This window comes from Ornithorhynchus anatinus, chromosome 17 (assembly GCF_004115215.2).
Source record: "Ornithorhynchus anatinus isolate Pmale09 chromosome 17, mOrnAna1.pri.v4, whole genome shotgun sequence".
NCBI lineage: Eukaryota > Metazoa > Chordata > Mammalia > Monotremata > Ornithorhynchidae > Ornithorhynchus > Ornithorhynchus anatinus.
This window is the reverse complement of record NC_041744.1, coordinates 15,079,366-15,099,513: the sequence shown is the minus strand read 5'-3', so window position 1 is coordinate 15,099,513 and position 20,148 is coordinate 15,079,366. Positions and strand designations below refer to the sequence as shown.

General features: G+C 51.3%; 1 protein-coding gene across 1 annotated transcript in view; it reads left to right on the top strand.

Moving 5' to 3' along the window:
• Window positions 1-18,826, top strand: part of TCF7L1 (transcription factor 7 like 1) — a 146,576-nt gene extending 127,750 nt beyond the window's left edge. The window contains exons 4-12 of the mRNA XM_029082653.1: window positions 71-154; window positions 7,002-7,134; window positions 8,519-8,621; window positions 9,310-9,393; window positions 13,361-13,504; window positions 14,175-14,334; window positions 14,682-14,789; window positions 16,596-16,662; window positions 17,440-18,826. Of these exons, the coding sequence (XP_028938486.1) occupies window positions 71-154; window positions 7,002-7,134; window positions 8,519-8,621; window positions 9,310-9,393; window positions 13,361-13,504; window positions 14,175-14,334; window positions 14,682-14,789; window positions 16,596-16,662; window positions 17,440-17,906 (1,350 nt within the window). The 3' untranslated portion in view covers window positions 17,907-18,826. The remainder of the gene's footprint in view (window positions 1-70; window positions 155-7,001; window positions 7,135-8,518; window positions 8,622-9,309; window positions 9,394-13,360; window positions 13,505-14,174; window positions 14,335-14,681; window positions 14,790-16,595; window positions 16,663-17,439) is intronic.
• Window positions 18,827-20,148: the final 1,322 nt, after the last annotated feature.

Here is a 20,148-nt window from a genome sequence, read left to right as displayed (position 1 = left end):
GTCGCAGATTCACCTGTGCTCTCTGGGCATCACTGGATGTAACCTCGCCTGCTCTGTGTCCCCCACGCAGTACCTCCAGATGAAGTGGCCTCTCCTCGACGTCCCATCCAGCGCCACGGTGAAGGACACGAGGTCGCCATCTCCAGCCCACTTGGTGAGTTGGCCGGGCCTCAGAGCCCCGAAAGGACCTTCTCTTGTTCATCCCTTTCCCCCCTCAAAGCAGAAGGGAGGCGGGAGTTGTTTTGGGCACAGAGGAAAGTCGGCGGAAGGAAGGGAGGGTGACCCACAAGTATTTTGGGGTCCCTCCTCCACTGCAACCTGGCCCACTAAAACCCTGCTGGTTATAGATAGTGGTAGAGCTTCCTGAGCTCCTGAGGGCGAGGAGAGACAGTAGTGAGTTCTGGGGCATCGGCGTCTCGTGCACTGTTATCTTCTGGGGGCAAAACTTCCCGCAACACTGAAGGCCCCACGTCCACGTGCATCTTGAGAAGCAGAACAGCGTAGTGGATAGAGAGCGGACTTGGGAGTTAGAAGGTCATCGGTTCTAATCCCTACTTTGTCACTTATCTGCCGGGTGACCTTGGGCAAATCACTTCACTCTTCTGGACCTCCGTTACCTCATCTGTAAAATGCGGATCGAAACTGTGAGCCCCAAGTGGGCCAGGGACCATTTCCGACTCAATCTGCTTGTATCCACCCCTGTGCTTGGAACAGTGCCTGGCACATAGTAAGCGCTTAACAAATACCATCGTTGTCATCATTATTATTATTATCTTCCTAGAGCCCAGGTGACTTGGGCTAAAGGACCCTACAGTTTAAAAAAGGGTAAAAGTCAAGGCCAAGTACAAACAGCCAGAGAAAAGAGCCAAACAACCTGAAACTGCAGTTAGGAACCTTCCCCTCTAGACTGTAAGCTCCTTCTCGGCCAGAAATATGTCTACCAACACTGTATAGTACTCTCCCAAGTGCTCAGTACAGTGCTCTGCACACAGTAAGCACTCAATCACTGACTGATTGGTTGCTTGATCTGTTTTCTCTCCTCACCTCTCTGACAGCACAGGCAACCCTGGGCTCATTCTTTGGGCTTAGGCAGAATGACCAAGTCAGTCGATCGATGGTATTTATTGAACGTCTCCTGTGTGCAGAGCACTGTACTAAGCGCTCGGGAGAGTTCTGTACAACAGAGGTGGCAGACATATTCCCTGCCCAGGAGGAGCTTACCGGCAAGAAGAGAGTCCAGTCTCTCTCTACCTTAGCCCTGTCATAAAAGGACCTTTCCTTCCTTTTAAATCAATTGTATTTATTGAGCACTTGTTGTGTGGCGAGCACTGTACTAAACGCTTGGGAGAGTACAGTACTACATACACCTCCCCTGCCCACAGTGAGCTTAGAGTCTAGAGGGGGAGGCAGACATTAATAGACATAAATGACAGATATGTCCATAATTGCTGAGGGGCTGGGAGGGGGGATGAATAAAGGGAGCAAGCCCCACAGATTACCCTCTAATTTCTGACTGTCCTTGCCAAATGGCCATTTTGCATTTGGAGATTGTTGCTGTATTCTCAGTTGGTTGAGCGGATCTTCTCTCTGACTGGTGGCAGTTTGGCCAGGCCTTTCAGGAGAAGCAGCGTGGCTCAGTGGAAAGAGCATGGGCTTTGGAGTCAGAGGTCATGGGTTTGAATCCCGGCTCTGCCACTTGTCAGCTGTGTGACTTTGGGCAAGTCACTTAACTTCTCTGGGCCTCAGTTACCTCATCTGTAAAATGGGGATTAAGACAGTGAGCCCCATGTGGGACAACCTGATTCCCCTGTGCCTACCCCAGCGCTTAGAACAGTGCTCTGCACATAGTAAGCGCTTGACAAATACCAACATTATTATTTCACCACATTTTACACCGTAGGACCCTCTAGCCCCTCAAGTTTCCCGAGCTCTGTTTATGGTTCTGAGAAACGTAGGCCACTGGAGGCCTCATGATGACCACAAAGTCCACCCCGAGCCGTTTTTTTTTTTTAAATTTTCCTTCTCTGGGCAAAATAAGATTCAGCCCCTCTCATTCATTCATCCATCCATTCAAACATTTATTGAGCACTTACTCTGTGCAGAGCACTGTACTAAGCACTTGGAAAGTATGGTACAGCAATAAAGAGAGACAATCCCTGCCCATATTGGGCTTACGGTCTTGACATCCTGGCCGATTCGGAGCCCTGGTTGTAATACATTTCAACCACTTGCCTCCCATCCCATTCTCTGTCCTCCACTTCCACAGTTATTATTCACCCTGAAGCTCACTATGGGCAGGGAATGTGTCCATTATATTGTTATGGTATACTCTCCAGGCGCTTAGTACAGTGCTCTGCACACAGTAAGCACTTAATAAATTCATTCATTCAATCGTATTTATTAAGAGCTTACTGTGTGCAGAGCACTGTACTAAGCGTTTGGGAAAATACAATACAACAATAAATGGGGACATTCCCTGCCCACACAGAACTCACAATCAACAATTGACTGACTGAATGACCCCACTCTCAGCCTCACAGCACTTATGTACATATCATTTGTTTATTTTAATGTCTCCCCTTTTAGACAATAAGCTCCTCATAGAAGGGATCTACCAACTCTATTGCATTGTTCTCCCACAAGCACTTAATACAGTGCTCTGCGCACAGTAATTGCTCAATAAATGATTGATCCCCACAAGCCAACTTTTGTTCAGGGTCAGCCTTAAGGAAAACAGAGAGTTGGGGAGTGTGAAATTTGCTCCAGTCAGTTATTTAATCATACTTTTTGAGTGTGTGCTAAGTATACTGAGCAACAACCTACTTGACCACTGCCTACAAGAAGCATGTAGTGTAGATGAGGATGTCTGAGCTCCCCCAGGTTTTTGCTCCCCTCAGGAGCAAATAATTTTACTAATAATTTTAATTTTAGTATTTGATAATAATGATGATGGTGCTATTTGTTAAGCATTTATTATGTGCCAAGCACTAACAAGATTATCAGATTGTCCCACGTTGGGGCTCACAGCCTTAACCCCCGATTTACAGATGAGGTAACTGAAGCACAGGGAAGTTAAGTGACTTGCCCAGAGTCACTCAGCTGACAAATGGCGAAGCTGGAATTAGACCCCTGATTCCCAAGCCCGTGCTGTTTCCACTAAGCCACCCTGATAGATGTGTACTCGGGGCCAAGCACTCTACTAAGCGGCGGGGTGGATACAAGCAGCACCAGGGTGGATGAAGCAGCGTGGCTCAGTGGAAAGAGCATGGGCTTTGGAGTCAGGGCTCATGAGTTCGAATCCCAGCTCTGCCACTTGTCAGCTGTGTGACTGTGGGCAAGTCACTTAACTTCTCGGTGCCTCAGTTCCCTCATCTGTAAAATGGGGATTAAGACTGTGAGCCCCACGTGGGACAAGCTGATTCCCCTCTGTCTATCCCAGCGCTTAGAACAGTGCTCGGCACATAGTAAGCGCTTAACAAATACCAACATTATTATTATCATTATTACAAGAGAATTAGGTCAAATGGGGCATGGTCTAAGAGAGCAGGAGATCGGGGATTGAACCCCCATTTTTCCAGATGAAGAAACTGGGGACCAGAAAAGTCAATTGACTTGCCTGTGGTCACACAGCGGAGTAACGGAACGAGGATAGAAGCCGCGTCGCTAATCCCCGGCCCACTTCTCCACTAGGCGTCCAGCTGCGAACTGACCCCCAGACATCTCTGTCCTGGAATAGGCTAGCCCTTGGGGAGAAGTCTGTATTCCTGGAGGTGGAAGAGCGTGGGCTGGAGATTTGGCTCAGTGACCTACAGCTCAGCCGAGGGAGCTAGAGCACAGCTGTCCCCTAGTGGTGTTTCTGAGGCCCATATCAACACTCTTGCATGAATCAACACTCACACAAGTCTGCATATCCAGTGAGATCTCAGCTCTTACCAAAACAAACTTACCAAACTGACCCGGTGGTCAGGTGTTCACTGCAGGACAGGAGTAAGGAAAAGCGGGGAGAAGAGCAACAGAGAGACAGAAAGACCACCCACTCCTCCCCCAAATCGTGGCCAACACACAAATGTAAACACTCACACACAAATAAACACTCACACACAAATACCACCGATGGTTTTGCACATCCCAGATGAAGTCACGCTGAACTGACAGAGCGGGTGCATGTGGGCGGCAGGTGGCTGGGTACTTGGGTGGGCTCTCTCCCCGGTAGACACGCTCAGTATGGAGCCAAATGCAGCTGCCCCAGCCCCAGCTTCCCGGACTCTCCACCGTGGATCCGGGTGCCAAACCCCTGGGGGAGCCTTCTCCCGTGGCAGAAAGACCCGGCCACATACTTGCTAGGCCATCATTTTGACATCCCTCCTCCTGCCAGGGCAGCTGCACCGTTTGCTGGGCTCCACCGCACCCTCAGTTAATCAATCAATGGTATTTATTAAGCACTTACTGAGTGCGGCTGTACAATGTAACTGTACAGTATAATTTATTGAGCACTTACTGCATTCAGCTCACAGCACTCAATGAATGCCATCGATGATGGCGAGGATGAGGATGATGAGCTGCAGGTGCCCAACGCCCAAGCCATGTCTCCTGAAACGTCCTATTGCCAAGCACAAAGCAATGCATTAGAGTTGGTAGTGATGTAATAAAAGACCCGCCAGAAGCACGGCTTCCTCGATCCGTCAGTCCGTGAAGTCTATTTATTGAACACCTACTAAGTACTACGAGCTTCGTAGAATGCCCTCAAGGAGCTTGCAGTCTACTGGAAGGTTTTAACCGGCAAGAATAATTTAGAAATCACAAGAATAGGAGATAGAACAAGGATTCCGCGGAAAGATCAGATATTCCCTTTTGGCCCTTAAGTAGAAAGTGCTCAATCATAGATCCTGGGAGATCTCGGGGAATTTATGCCTTGAATTTGAAGGCCAATAAAAAGTGGAAGAAAGAAGCAAAGTGACACATAAGAAATCCAGGAAGCAAGCAGCACATTCTCTACTGTCCCTTATCTGGGGGTTGTCGATCTAGTTTTGGATTAACCGGGCCCATGCTTGTTTCGTGGCTCGGTGGAAAGATCGCGGGCTTGGGAGTCAGAGGTCATGGGTTCTAATCCCGGTTCTGCCGCTAGTCAGCTGTGTGACCTTGGGCAAGTCACTTAACTTCTCTGTGCCTCAGTTACCTCATCTATCAAATGGGGATTAAAAAAACTGTGAGCCCCATGTGGGACAACCTGATCACCTTGTATCCCCCAGCGCTTAGAACAGTGCTTTGCACATAGTAAGCGCTTAACAAATACCATAATTATTATTATTATTATCGTTTCTCTTGCCTGCTTCCCGTTCATTCATTCTTTCAATCGTGTTTATTGAGCGCTTACTGTGTGCAGAGCACTGTTTTAAATGCTTGGATTAGCCCTCCTGCCTTTCTTCTTCCCACTGCCAAGAGGGCAAATGGAGAAATTGGCCAGCCTAGCCAGAGCAGCTATTTCATCCGTCAACACCTCTTCACCGACCAAGTCAGTCTGCTTGACATACCATTCTTATCCCATGACTGCGGGGTGGTTCATGGCTTTTAACATCACCGTCCTTCTGCTTATGCTTGGGGCGTTGGCAGGACGGTTGGGAGAAGGAGCAGCAACCGCACAATACCGTAGAAGCGGCTGTACCCGTCCACCTCAGTCCTGCCGACACACCACCTCCCGCCCACCCCAAAAGTCACTCACTGAGACCTGAATTCGGACTTGAGCGGGTCAAGACATCCCCTCCCCATCTGCAGCAGTAGAGAAAAGATGAAGCCCTGGCTGGACTCAAAGGCAAAACAGCTAGATTCTGTTAGTAATAATACAGTCCTCTAGGCTATGGGCAGGGAATGGCTCTGTTTATTGTTGTATTGTACTCTCCCAGCCGCTTAGTACAGTGCTCTGCACACAGTAAGTGCTCAATAAATACAATTGAATGAACAGTTTTGGTTAAGTGCGCTTACTTTGTGTCGAGCACTGTTCTTTTGGTTCAGCGCTTACTATGTGTCAAGCATTGTACTAAACGCTGGGGTTGGACGTGTTGGACAGGTTGGACATGGTCCCCGTCCCACATAGGGCTCAGTTTAATTCCCCATTTTACAGATGAGGTAACCGAGGCCCGGAGAAGCGACGTGACTCGATCAAGGTCATATAGCATTCAGGCGGTGGATCGGGGATTAGAACCTAGGTCCTTCCGACTCCCAGGCCCGTGCTCTATCCGCTAGGACGTAAGTCCTAAATTCCTAAATCCACCCCTGACTCACTGCAGAATCACAGGGAAAAGTCTTTCTTCTCTCTGCGTCTGCTTCTCTCGGGTTAGAGTATCACGGCTGGCTGCCCGTGGGAAGTGGAGAAAGTTCGTGGTGGTTGGGTGTCACGTAATGGAAGGGCGTTGTGCGGGAGACAAAAGTGTGAGGAGACACTCTGGGAGCTAAAGTGGCGAACGCAACTGGGATTGACCCGGATGCACGATTCTGGAATTCTAGCCGGGGCTCACTTCCCCTCCGTTTCTGAAAACATGAAACAGAGAGGGAGCACCCTCCCGCCTCTCCCTCCCACGGACGTAATTATTTCAGATTTAGCAGAGCTTAGGCTTTGGGGCCTTTGGAGATGGGGTGTGATGGAATCCAAGAAGACAGTAGTCTTGCTTTAATTTATATGCAAAGGGCATTATGAGTCAACAGATTATGGGAGGACCGAGATTTAACAGGGCCTTTCTTTCCTTTGTCCCCGTCTCCTGCCCCTCCCCCTTCTTATTAAATGATGGTAATTCGGGGCGAGGAGAGAATAGCCCATTACCGTGGAGCTCCGGTGGGGAGAGGGTGTGTCTGGCATTAACTGTGGGTGAGAGGGCAGTGTGAGAATAAATCCCGAAGCCAAAGACATTTCGCGGCAGCACGTTCTCGCCTTGTAGGCGAGCCCCCGCCCTACCGCCCTACCCGATCTGCTGCGGACCTCAGCTTCTCCATCGTTGTGTTTCTTGCAGTCCAACAAGTTGCCGGTGGTACAGCACCCTCACCATATGCACCCGCTGACGCCCCTCATCACCTACAGCAACGACCACTTCACCCCCGGCTCTCCCCCCTCCCACCTCTCCCCTGAGATCGATCCAAAGACAGGTGAGTTGCAGGGCAACACCGTCCTCGGCAAAAGAGCCCCGAGGTGTCTCGGGGGGTTTTCCTGGCTGTCTGGAAAGCATTGGCCTGGCCTCCAGCCACAGTTTATGGGGGTCTGGTTCGGAAGCAAACTTGGGAGGGTGGATATATAAGCTCCCCGGCTCTAGAGTCTCTTTTCGGAGAAGGGTTGACCAGATGGACAGACAGGAATCAGTTGTAGTGAGAATCTCTGTCTGCCCCCCAAGTTGCACTCGGAAGACCACGATCCCATGCCCCATTTCTCCGAGGAAAAGGGAACCGGAAGGGAATGTGAGAGGGTCAGGTTGGAGGCTGACCTTAGCCATGTATCCATTGGCATTTTAGAGAATCTAGGAAGGGTGTCTTGCTACTGAGGGAAAGAGAACAGAACAGGAAGCCAGGAGATCTGGGTTCCCAGCAGCCCCACTCGCCTGCTGTGTGACCGTAGGCAAGTCACTTTACTTCTCCATGGCCCCGTTTCCACATCTGCTCTCCCGCCTTCCTAGATTGTGAGGCCCTTCTGGGAGAGGGATGCTTTCTGATAGGATTATTTTGTGGCACGCCAATGCTTAACGTACTGCTCGGCACATAGCGCTTAATACAAAAATTATCAACATGACCTAGTAAATGCTCACTTAAAATGGAATATAGGCCATAGAATACAGCAAATAAATTATAATTAAAGAAGCGGCATGGCTTAGTGGAAAGAGCACAGGCTTGGGAGTCAGAGGACACGAGTTCTAATCCCGGCTCTGCCATTTGTCTGCTGTGTGACCTTGGGCGAGTCCCTTAACTTCTCTGTGCCTCAGTTACCCCATCTGTAAAATGGAGATTAAAAGTGTGAGCCCCATAAGGGACAACCTGATTACCCTGTATCTACCCCAGCGCTCAGAACAGTGCTTGGCACATAGTAAGCGCTTAACAAATACCATAATTATTATTATTATTATCCTCATTACACTGGAGGCTAAAATCTCCGTCTCTGGACATACAGTCTGGGGTGGGAGTGGGAAAGTCCTGCAGGGTAGATTAGGTTGACATGGGCAGCCCATAGCCCCAAGGGAAGACTTGGATTCTGGGTGAATCATCAGGTGCTGGCTATTATGCAATCCCTACTCTTGGCCCCCAAACGCGAAGGTATGGTTCTCTGAAAGGTTCAGCGCTTAAAATAGTGCCTGGCACATAGTAAGCACTTAAGAAACACAATTAAAAAAAAAAAAGGGCTGGACTCATCATCTTCCACCCGACTCTGGTCTTCCACTGGCCTGAGCCAGGGCCCTCAGTGAGATTGGACTGCTCGATGTGGCTATGGGGTGCGGAGTTGCTGGGCGTCACCAAGTGGGAGCCTGACGTCTTTCTCTTGATGCAGGAATTCCTCGGCCACCTCATCCGTCCGAGCTTTCACCGTATTATCCGCTGTCTCCCGGAGCTGTTAGTCAAATCCCTCATCCATTGGGCTGGCTCGTTCCGCAGTAAGGAGCTCTGAGGCGTCTGTCTGTCTGTCTCTCTCTCTCTCTCCCCCCACCCCGTCCCTCTCCTATCCTCTCTTTTCTCCTCTCTTCTCTCTCTCCCTCTCTGTCTCTTTCCCTCTCCTTGTCCTCTGTCCTCTCCTCTTTTCCTGGTCTCTTTCTCCCTCTCCCCTGCCCTCTCTCCTCTCTCTTCTCTTTCTTTTCTCTCCTTTCTCTTCTCTGTCCTCTGACCTGTGTCCTCCTCTCTTCTCTCGCATCTCTCTCCCCTCTCTCTGTCTCTCTGTCTCCCTTTCACTCTTCCTCTCCTCCCCCTCAGCCCCCCGCCTCTCTCTCTCTTCTGAGAGCCCCGGCTGGTACACCCCAACTCTCTGCACTCAGAACCCTTCTGGGTCCCAACCTCCCCACCAGCTCAAGGTCTCTGAAAGATTCTCCCAAACAAAGGCCGTGACTCCATCCCACCTCCTACGGCCAGCCAGAGTCTAACAGAGAACCTGAGGGCCTGCTCCTCCGAGGTCTGAGATCTCCCCACAGTATTCATCCTTTTGATCCTCACTCTTCCGGCCCCTCTGGCCTTAAACTGGCTCTTCCCCCCTCACCCTGTGATCCCGCTCTGCCCCCTGCGTTTCCCCGCCCTGCATTTCTGCCCCCTTGCTGGAGGGCTTCATTGTGTGTCCTTGTTTCGACCCCTCAGGCAGGGACAACCGATGTACTCCATCCCTCCCGGAGGCTTCCGACACCCGTACCCCGCCCTCGCCATGAACGCTTCTATGTCCAGGTGAGTCCGAAGGCAGAGGGCATTCCGTTCTCGGCGAGACCAACAGGCCTCCCCGAGAGTTCAGCGGTCACACGGCAGACTGCCGCAATCCCCGCTGCCCTCATTTCTGAGGCAACTCCTTTCTTGTTCAGCGGTCAGCACCCTGTCTCCCTCGTCCCATTCCTCTCCAAATTTCTTGAGCGTGTGGTCTACACCTGCTGTGTCCGCTTCCTCTCCTCTAATTCGTTCCTCGATCCCCTGCGATCCGGCTTCAGCCTCCTTCACTCTATGGAAGCAGCCCTCTCGAAGGTAACCAGTGACCTTCTTCTTTCCAGATCTGATGGCCTCTACTCCATCCTAATCTTCCTCGACCTCTCAGCTGCCTTCGACACTGCCTACCATCCCCTCACCTTGAAACTTTATTCACCCTAGGCTTCACTGACACTGTCTTCTCTTGGTTCTCCTCTTATCTCTCTGACCGCTCATTCTCAATCTTGGGCTCCTCTGCCTCTCACCCCCTAACTGTGGGGGTTCCTCAAGGCTCAGTTCTGGGTCCCCTTCTATTCTCCATCTACAACTACTCCCTTGAAGAACTCACTCTCTCTCTTGGCTTCAAATACCTTCTCTAGTCGGATGTTTCCCAAATCTACATTTCTAGCCTCTCTCCTTCTCTACAGTCTTGCATTTTCTCTTGCCTTCAGGACATCTCTACCTGCACGTCCCGCCGACACCTAAAACTTAATATGTCCAACACCGAACCCCTTATCTTCCCCCGCAAGCCCTGTCCTCCCCTTGCCTTTTCCATTCACTATAGACAGTACCACTATCCTCCTGTTTCAAAAGCGTGTAACCTTGGCATTGTCCTCTTTTTTTTTTTTTAATGACATCTTTTAAGTGCTTAGTATGTGCCAGGCACTGTACTAAGCCCGGGGGAGTATCAAGCTAGTCAGGTTGAACACAGTCCCTGTCTCACATAGGGCTCATAGTCTTAATCCCCATTTTACAGATGATGTAATTGAGGCACAGAGAAGTCAATTGACTTGCCCAAGGAAACACAGCAGACAAGGGGAAGAATCAGGATTAGTACCCAGGTGCCTCTGACTCCCAGGCCCGTGCCTTTTCCACTAGGCCGTGCTGCTTCTCGACTCATCTCTCTCATTCCCCACACGTTCTCAATCTGTCACTAAATCCTGTTGATTCTGTCTTTTACAGAATTGCTAAAAATCTACCCATTCCTCTCCATCCACACCACTACCATGTTCACCCAAGCACTTCTATCCCACCTTGACTATTGCATCAGCCTCCTCACTGACCTCTGTGCCTCCTGTCTCTCCCCTCTCCATTCCGTATTTCAGTCCATGTTTCCCCACTTCTCCAGGGGTTGCCTATCCACCTCTGCTTCAAACAGAAACTCCTTATCATTGGCTTTAATAAAGCATTCAATTCACCCTGCCCCCTCCTATCTCACCTCACTGATCTACTCCAACCCAGCTTGCACATTTCTTTCCCTAGCTTACTCATTGTGCCTCAGTCTTGTCTATCTCTCTGCTGGCTGCTTTCTGACATCCTTCCCCTAGCCTGGAACTCCCTCCCTGTCCATATACCAGATCACCTCTCTCCCTTCCTTCAAAGCCTTATTGAGGACACATCTCCAAGAGACTTTCCCTGGCTCCCTTGTAATCTATGACCATTGGGCACTTGATATTCGCCCTACCGTCAAGCTCTTACGGCACTTATGTACACATCTACAAAGGATACATTATAATTTATTTAATTATATCAATGTCCGTCTCCCCCTGTAGACTGCAAGCTCACTGTGGACAGGGATCATGCCTGCCAAACGGTTAACTGTAGGTCAGTCGGTTGCATTTATTGAGCACTTACTGTGTGCAGAGCACTGTCTTAAGGTCTTGGGGGTGTACAGTACGAGAGTGTTGGTAGACACATTCCCTGCTCACCGAGAGTTTACAGGCCAGAGCGGGGAAATAGATGTTAACGTTTAAATAAATAAATAAATTTACAGCTATATCCATAAGTGCCGTGGGGCGGGGAGTGAGGATGAATAAAGGGAGCAGGTCAGGGTGATGCAGAAGGAAGTGGGAGAAGCAGAAAGGAAGGGTTAGTCAGGGAAGGCCTCTCGGAGGAGATGTGCCTTCGTTAAGGCTTTGAAAGTGCGGAGAATAATTGTCAGATTTGAAGAGGAAGGGCGTTCCAGGCCAGAGGCAGGACACGGGTGAGAGGTCAGTGGCAAGATAGACGAGATCGAGGTACAGTGAGAGGGTTAGCATTAGAGGAGCAAAGTGTGCGGTCTGGGTTGTAGTAAGAGAGTAGTGAGGTGAGGTAGGACGGGGCGAGGGATTTGAGTGCTTTAAAGTATCATACTCTCTCCCAGGAATGTAGGATAGTGCTCTGCACATCGTAAGCTCTCAGTAAATACCATTTATTAATTGGCGTCCTCCCTAAGATGCAAGGTAGGCATGAGAGTGGGAGGAGGGCTTTGAACGGGGAATTTGCCCTGAAAGTCGGGAGGAGAGAAACCGCTACCTCAAGACCCTTCTCCTAATTATTATTTTTATTATTATTATTGCATTTGTTAAGCTCTTGCTATGTGCCAGGCACTGTACTAAGCAGTGCAGTGAATAAAGCAAATTGGGTTGGACACAGTCCCTGCCCCACATAGGGCTTACACTCTCAACCCCCATTTTACAGGTGAGGTAACTGAGGCACAGAGAAGTGAAGTGACTTGCCCAAGGTCATACAGTCAATAAGTGGCAGAGATGGGATTAGAACCCATGACCTCTGACTCCCAGACCTGTGCTCTATACACTACGCCATGTTGCTTCCCATTCTCCTTGCATCATTAGTGCCAATTTTCTGTCAGTGGTTTGGTTTGGAGAACGTAAATTCTCTTTCAGTAGTGAAGAATGTGAGGAATTCTCTAATTTTGGGGTGAAGTTCTAATCCTGGCTCCACCACTTGCCTACTGTGTGACCTTGGACAAGTCACTTTGCTTCTCTAGGCCTCAGTTCCCTCATGTGCACAGTGCGGATTAAGATTGTGAGCCTCATGTGGGACATAGACTGTGTCAAAATGGGCATCTTATATCTACCCCAGTGCTTAGTACACTGCCTGGCACATGGTAAGTGCTTAACAAATGCCATTAAAAAAAAAAGAAATGATATTCTCTTATTTCTGCTGCCAAGCCCACAGAAGCAACATGGTGTAGTGGATAGAGCTCAGGCCTGGGAGTCAGAAAGACCTGGGTTCTAATCCCAGTTCCATCACTTGTCTGCTGTCTGATCTTGGGCGAGTCATGATGCAGCGTGGCTCAGTGGAAAGAGCACGGGCTTGGGAGTCAGAGGTCATGAGTTCGAATCCCAGCTCTGCCACTTGTCAGCTGTGTGACGGTGGGCAAGTCACTTAACTTCTCTGTGCCTCAGTTACCTCATCTCTAAAATGGGGATTACCGGTGAGCCTCACGTGGGACAACCTGATTACCCTGTATCTACCCCAGCGCTTAGAACAGTGCTTGGCACATAGTAAATGCTTTACAAATACCAACATTATTATTATTATGATGATGATGCCTCAGTCACCTCATCTTTAAAATGGGGATTGAGACCGTGAGCCCCATATGGGACAGGGACTGCATCCAATCCAATTTGCCTGGATCCACCCCAGCGCTTAGTACAGTGCCTGGCACATAGTAAGTGCTTAACAAATACCACAATTATTAGTATCATTATTATTATTATTATACCTCAGATTTTCCATGTTCTTGGTATCTTTCCTGAGGCCAGTGGTTCCCGATGTCAGCTGGGCAGCTAACCTTCCTCCCCAAACACTGGCCTAGGGCAACTTGCCATATTGGGGCCCAAGCCCTGGACTGACTCGAGGTCCAGGGTCAGCCATGCCCTGGGCAGACTGGCATGACCGATTCGGGGCTCTCATTGCCTGCTCTTTGTCTCTCGTTCTTTTCCGGGCCCAGTTTGGTTTCAAGTCGGTTCTCCCCTCACATGGTGGCACCTCCTCACCACGGCCTACACACGTCCGGGATCCCCCACCCAGCCATCGTCTCCCCCATCGTCAAACAGGAGCCCGCACCCCAGACCATGAGCTCAGCCGTGAGCGCGTAAGTAGCTGAGCCAGCCCCTTGGCCCTTCCGTTCATTCGTTCGTTCACTCGTTCGTATTTATTGAGCGCTTATTGTGTGCGAAGCACGGTTGGAAGAGCTTGGGAGAGTACACTGTAACAATAAATAGACACATTCCCTGCCCGCAACCAGTTCACAGTCCAGAGGGGGAGACGGACACTAATATCAATAAAGAAAGGACAGATATTGATTTATTAACAACTCCTGGCCTTGGGTGAGGAAGTGGAACCGGAGAGAACTTCTGTGAGCGAGAGGAGGTGCTTCCCCCACCGTCTCTGGGGTTGCCGTGGTTTTCACCTGGGCAGGGAAAGTGTCTGTTACGTTATGTCGTTCTCTCCCAAGCGTTTAGTACAGTGCTCTCTCTGCAGACAGTAAGCACTCGATAAGTAGCCCTTCCTCCGACTCTCCCGATCCTCTCCTCTCCGGTCGGGATCAGACAGGGCCTACCGCTCCTCTTCTAAAGCTTTTCCCACCACCCTTCCCCTCCCCACCTTTCTCCTCTCCCAGAACACCCCTGCTCCTGGAGACCCAGGTAGCCTGGTGCGGTGGGAGATTGCCTTAGCGTGGAGTTGGAGGGGGAGGCACAGGATTGCTCCGGCGACAGAGGGGGTGCTGCCAACCACTAAACAGAGACTGGTTGCCTTCCTAGGAAATCCCCCGTGACCGTAAAGAAGGAGGAAGAGAAGAAGCCCCACGTGAAGAAGCCTCTCAATGCGTTCATGTTATACATGAAGGAGATGAGGGCCAAGGTGGTTGCTGAGTGCACGCTGAAGGAGAGCGCAGCTATCAACCAAATCCTGGGCAGAAGGGTAAGGATGCCTCCCTCCTTTTCCTTCCTCTTCCTCCTTTTCCCAGCTCCTCTTTCTGCCTTCTCCTTCCTGCTCCTCCTCTTTTCTGACTACTGTCTCCTCCTCCTCCTCCCGCTCTTCTTAACTCCACCAGCCCCGCCCCGCACCAGGCATCCGCTGCTCCCGACCCATCCGAGTTTCAGCCCGAGGTGTCCGAGGGCTCGTCCCACCAGAACGTTTCTCTTTGTCTCCTCCAACCTGAGTTGGTGCTCAAGATGGGAGGAAGAGGCTTCTCGGGGTTCCTGGGGTGAGTTGCCGTCTTGGGCTTGGGGGAGGGCCTCACTCCTTGGTTTTCTCTCCCGTCACAGTGGCACTCTCTTTCGCGGGAAGAGCAAGCCAAGTACTACGAGCTGGCCCGGAAGGAGAGGCAGCTTCACTCTCAGCTCTACCCCACCTGGTCGGCGCGGGATAACTACGTAAGCAGCCGTCTGAATGGGGGTGGGATCGGAAACGAGGCAGGGAACTGGACTTAAGGACGCAGAAAGGAGGCAAGCGGCTTGGTGGATAGAGCACGGGCCTGGGAGTCCGCTCCCGGCTCCGCCACGTGTCTGCTGTGCGACCTCGGGCAAGTCACTTCATTTCTCTGAGCCTCAGGTCCCTCGTCTGTAAAAATTGGACATTAAGAGTGTGAGCCCCATGTGAGGCGGGATCTGGGCCCAACCTGATTAGCTTGTATCCACCCCAGCATCTAGAACAACGCCTGTCATATAGTAAGCGCTTAACTAGTACCATAATTATTATTATGAAGGGCTTTCTCTGCTCTTTCAGGTGGACAGAAGGGCTCTCTAGGTCTTCAGTAAAGGGAGATTTAGCATTCCCTCTGTCTGTCTCAAGTACAATCCAGCTAAACTCCCAGTAATCATCTGGGCTGCATAGTAATAATAATAATGATATTTGTTAAGCGCTTAGTATTTGTCAAGCCCTATTCTAAGCACTGGGGTAGATACAAGGTAATGAGGTTAGACACAGTCCCTGTCCCACATGAGGCTCACAGTCTTTATCCCCATTTTACAGATGAGGTCAGTGAGGCCCAGAGAAGTGAAGCGACTTGCCCCAGGTCACACCCCGTTCCGTCTAGCTCCCAGGCCCGGGCTCTATCCTGTAGGCCATGCTGTATGTTAGGCAGGAGGCTGTGGCTGGGGTGAATAAGAGCTTTAAGCTGAAGCTCAGTGTAGACTGAGTAGAAGGAGTAGGTGGGAAACGGGAAAAGAAGGGGGGATGGCAACATAAAAACAATAATAATAACAATAATAATATTTGTGGGTTTTGGTAAGTGCTTACCGTGCGCTGAGCACTGGGCTCGGTACAGGAGCGGATACAAAATAATCCAGTCATTTCCCTCCCTTCACATGGGCTCATGGTTTAAGACTGGGGGTGGGAAACGGGAAAAGAAGGGGGGATGGCAACATAAAAACAATAATAATAACAATAATAATATTTGTGGGTTTTGATAAGTGCTTACCGTGTGCTGAGCACTGGGCTCGGTACAGGAGCGGATACAAAATAATCCAGTCATTTCCCTCCCTTCACATGGGCTCATGGTTTAAGACTGGGGGTGGGAGGAGACCAGGTATTTTTGAATCTCCATTTTACGGAAAGGGAAACTGAGACACAGAAAAGTTAGGTGACTCGCCCGAGGTCACCCAGCAGGCAAGAGACAGAGGCAGATCCCCAGCTCAATACTGTTTCTGCTAGGCTACACTGCTTCAGCAGAGCTTCCTGGGCAAGAGTATAGATCCCAGCATTATTCTGCTGGGCGCACACAGAGAACGGGGCATGCCTGGGGGTATACGAGCAACACAATCCGCCACCCCACACCCCTGGAAGTTAGGCTAGCCCTGGACAGGCCTCAGCTGGGCTCAAGGGATATCTGCTCTATGTGGGCCTCGGATCCTGCTGACTTGGATGTGCTGATCTCTGTAGTCAAGAGTGCGTGGGAAGAACTAGGCCTTGGGTGCGGGGAATTCCCGGTATATCTTAAACGTGAACCCAGGTTGTCCTGAACCTCCCCCGCGTTGACCTACCTCACATTAGGAAGAGAGACCAAGTAGACGATGGCTAGCATCCTAGTCCTCCTCCTGAGCTCCCCTGCTAGGACGCTGCCGACATAACGGAGCGCTCAGTACAGTGAATTGCCCACGGTGAGCGCTCAATAAATATGAATGTATGAAGGAATAACATCCCTCTGGTGACATCCTCTTTGCATGGACTGTGTTTTCCAGGGGAAGAAGAAGAAGAGAAAGAGAGAAAAGCAGCCACAACCACAGCAGCAAGTCCAGGAGGCAGAGAGTGAGTTCTGAGTCTACCGATTTGAGAACCCCTCTGTGTGCCAACACACATAATAATAATAATAATAATAATAATGGTACTTGTTAAGCACTTACTCTGTGCCAAGCACTGTTCTAAGTGCCAGGGTAGATACAAGCTAATCAGGTTGGACCCAATCCCTGTCCCGCATGGGGCTCACAATCTTAGTCCCCACTTTATAGCTGAAGTAACGGAGGCCCAGCGAAGTGAAGTGACTCGCCCACGGTCACACGGCAGACAGGCGACGGAGCCGGAGATAGGACCCGGACCCGATGTAGTGGATAGACCACGGGCCCGGGAGTCAGAAGGTCATGGGTTCCAATCCCGGCTCTGCCACTTGTCTCCTGTGTGACCTTGGATAAGCCGCTTTGCTTCTCTGGGCCTCAGTGACCTCATCTGGAAAATGGGGATTGAGACTGTGAGCCTCACGTGGGACAGGGACTGTGCCCAACCCGATTTACTTGTATCCCCACCTCCCGGCTCTTAGTACGGTGCCTCTCACATAGTAAGCGCTTAATAGATACTGTAATTATTATTATTCTGGCACCCCGTTCCCCCGATTCCCCGTGGTGCTTTGGGAAAACAATCCCCTCAGGGTGGCTGCCCCTGGGCCGGCTGGGAGGTGAGGATGTCCCCTGGGGTCGGGCGGTGGGGGGACCTCTTTTCTCCCTCCCCCGCCGCCCCCCCCGGCCCCTGGGCTACCAAGGCAGAGCCTGGGGCCTCCACCGGGACCACCACTCACCCTGTCTTGTTTTCCAGGCCCTCTGACGGCCAAGAGCAAAAAGGCGTGCCTGCAGTACCTACCGCCCGAGAAGCCCTGCGACAGCCCCGCCTCTTCCCACGGCAGCATGCTGGACTCGCCCGCCACCCCCTCGGCCGCCCTGGCCTCGCCCGCCGCCCCCGCGCCCACCCACTCGGAGCAAGCGCAGCCCCTCTCCCTGACCACCAAGCCCGAGGCCCGGGCCCAGCTGGCCCTCCACTCTGCCGCCTTCCTGTCAGCCAAGGCTGCGGCCGCCGCCTCCTCCTCCTCCTCTTCCTCCTCCTCCTCCTCCTCTAGCCAGATGAGCAGCCAACCCCCCCTCCTCTCCAGACCCCTCCCGCTCAATTCCATGCCCACCGCTCTATTGACTTCTCCCCCGTCCTTTCAGGCCGCCCTCCACGCCCACCAGGCTCTCCCCGTACTACAGGCCCAACCTCTGTCCTTGGTTACCAAATCCGCCCACTAAGCCCGCACCCACCCGCCTCTCCCTGCCGTAAAGTGGCTCCATCCAATAGCGATTCAGAAAAATGAAACTTTATTGGTCAATATTTGACCTCTCTGGACTGTTCCGTCAAGCGCCGACAACGGCGCTTGACGTTTGTAGATGTTCCCGGTAGCTGATCTCAAGAGCTTTTTTTTTTTAAAAAAAAAAAAAGGAAAAAAAGAAAAAGAGCCGTCGGTTAGTCGGTCCTGTCTGTGCTGTGGTGGTGACTCGTGCAGAAGACGCCTGTCTTTCTCTCTTTTTCGGTCTCCCGTTCCCGCCCTCCCGCTCCACGATCCGAGCTCTCGTAAGCCTCGACTTCCTTTACGTGGTCTCCCGTCCCTCATCTCTGATCACGAGGCGATTTTCTTTTTTTCCCTCTTCAGTTCTCAGCATTCCCGGTGCCTCCTTCTCTCCCCCTCTGCCCTCTGCCCTATACACAACTGTTCATCTTCCAGAAAAACCCAAACCTTTACCTCCTCGACCCCCACCGGCGACATTTCGTCCCCGACGGATCCCTCCTCTTCCCCACCCTCGACAGGGCCCATCCCTCCCGCCGGCTTTTGGGTGGGGCCCCGACCTCCGGAGAGAGTCCAGTCCTCAGCCACATCTCCTGCAGAAGAGTCCGGATTCCTTTGCCCCGAGTTGCTGGTCCAGACCCTCATCCTAACCTCCCCTCCCACCCCCGCCCCCCAACGATGGAGGCAGATCCTAGGACACGATGGGAGTCTAGCACCCGGCCCCTCACGGCCGGGTTCGTGCCTGCACAGTCTGCCGTAATGCCAAACCCACTCCCTTCACGTGCTTATTTTGTGTGTATTTCTGTTTTGTTTAATGTCTTCGAGGGGAATTTTAACTCCAGTTGTCTCTTTTCACAAAAGAAAATAAAACTGCAGCTGCAAAGGCTCTTGTGCCTGTCTCTTCAGTCCAGACATGACACCGAGGGCATTTGGGGAAACTCAGGGAGGCCGGGGATTGGCCTGCTTGCCTGAGGACCCAGCACTTAGAACAGTGCCTGGTCCACAGTAAACACTTAACTACCATTATTGTTGTTATTATTATTATAATTATTATTAAAGGGCTCTGGCCCCTTAAGATTAAGAAGGAAAGGAAATTTGCTCCCTGAATGTCGCCCGGAAGGGGCATCTTTTTGATATGAGTCCACAAAAGCGGACGTACTTTTCTCCTGCTTGCGGCTTTACCGCCGACTAAGAAGAGGAAAAATCTCCCCCCCTTTCACCTTGTTTGCCCTCACCCTTTACTTTCAGAAAAGAAGCGGTACCTCAAACAAGCAGAACTCCCCTTCCCCTGAACAGGTTGGGTCGATCAGTGGTATTTATCGAGCGCTTACTCTGGCAGAGCACTGCACTAAGCGCTTGGGCGAGTGCAGTACGGCTTAGTTGGTAGACACGGTCCCTGCCAGCTAGGAGATTTACAGTCTAGAGGGTCGGTTACGCTGTCCTGTGGAGAAGGGACATGGGGGTTGTGGTTGATCCGGAGACCCAGTAGAGTGCTGGGCGAATTGAACGTGCTCCGATTCCGATGATGATCGAGGCCCAGAGAGGATGTCTTGCCTAAATGCCAATTCAGTGAGCCCTAGCCTTTTGCATTTCCCTTATGTGGCTTATCAAGAGGTGTCAACTGACCTACCAAACTGCTTAATCGATATCCATTCCGTACAACCTTTCTCCAATTGCACCCATAACCCTAACTCCCTGGAGAGGGGGATATCTGACCAGGGGAAGCAGCTTGGGGTAGTGGGTGGGGAGCCAGAAGGTCGTGGGATCTAATCCCCGCTCCGCCCCGAGTCTGCTGGGTGACCTTGGGCGAGGCAGGAGCCCGCTGAAATCGTTATTATGTTATCCGTTGGTGCCTAAAATGTGCTTTGCTCCGAGCGCTGGGGTAGATACAGATGAATCCGGTCGGACGTATTCCCTGTCCTACATGAGGTTAACAATCTTAAACGGTAATAATGTTGGTATTTGTTCAGAGCTTACTATGTACAGAGCACTGTTCTAAGCGCTGGGGGAGATACGGGCTCATCGGGTCATCCCCCGTGAGGCTCGCGGTCTTCATCCCCATTTTACAGATGAGGTCACTGAGGCCCAGAGAAGTGACTTGCCCCCAGTCAGCTGACAAGCGGCAGAGCCGGGCTTCGAACGCGTGACCTCTGCCTCCCAAGCTCGGGATCTTTCCACTGAGCCACGCTGCTTCCCTAGAGAGAACA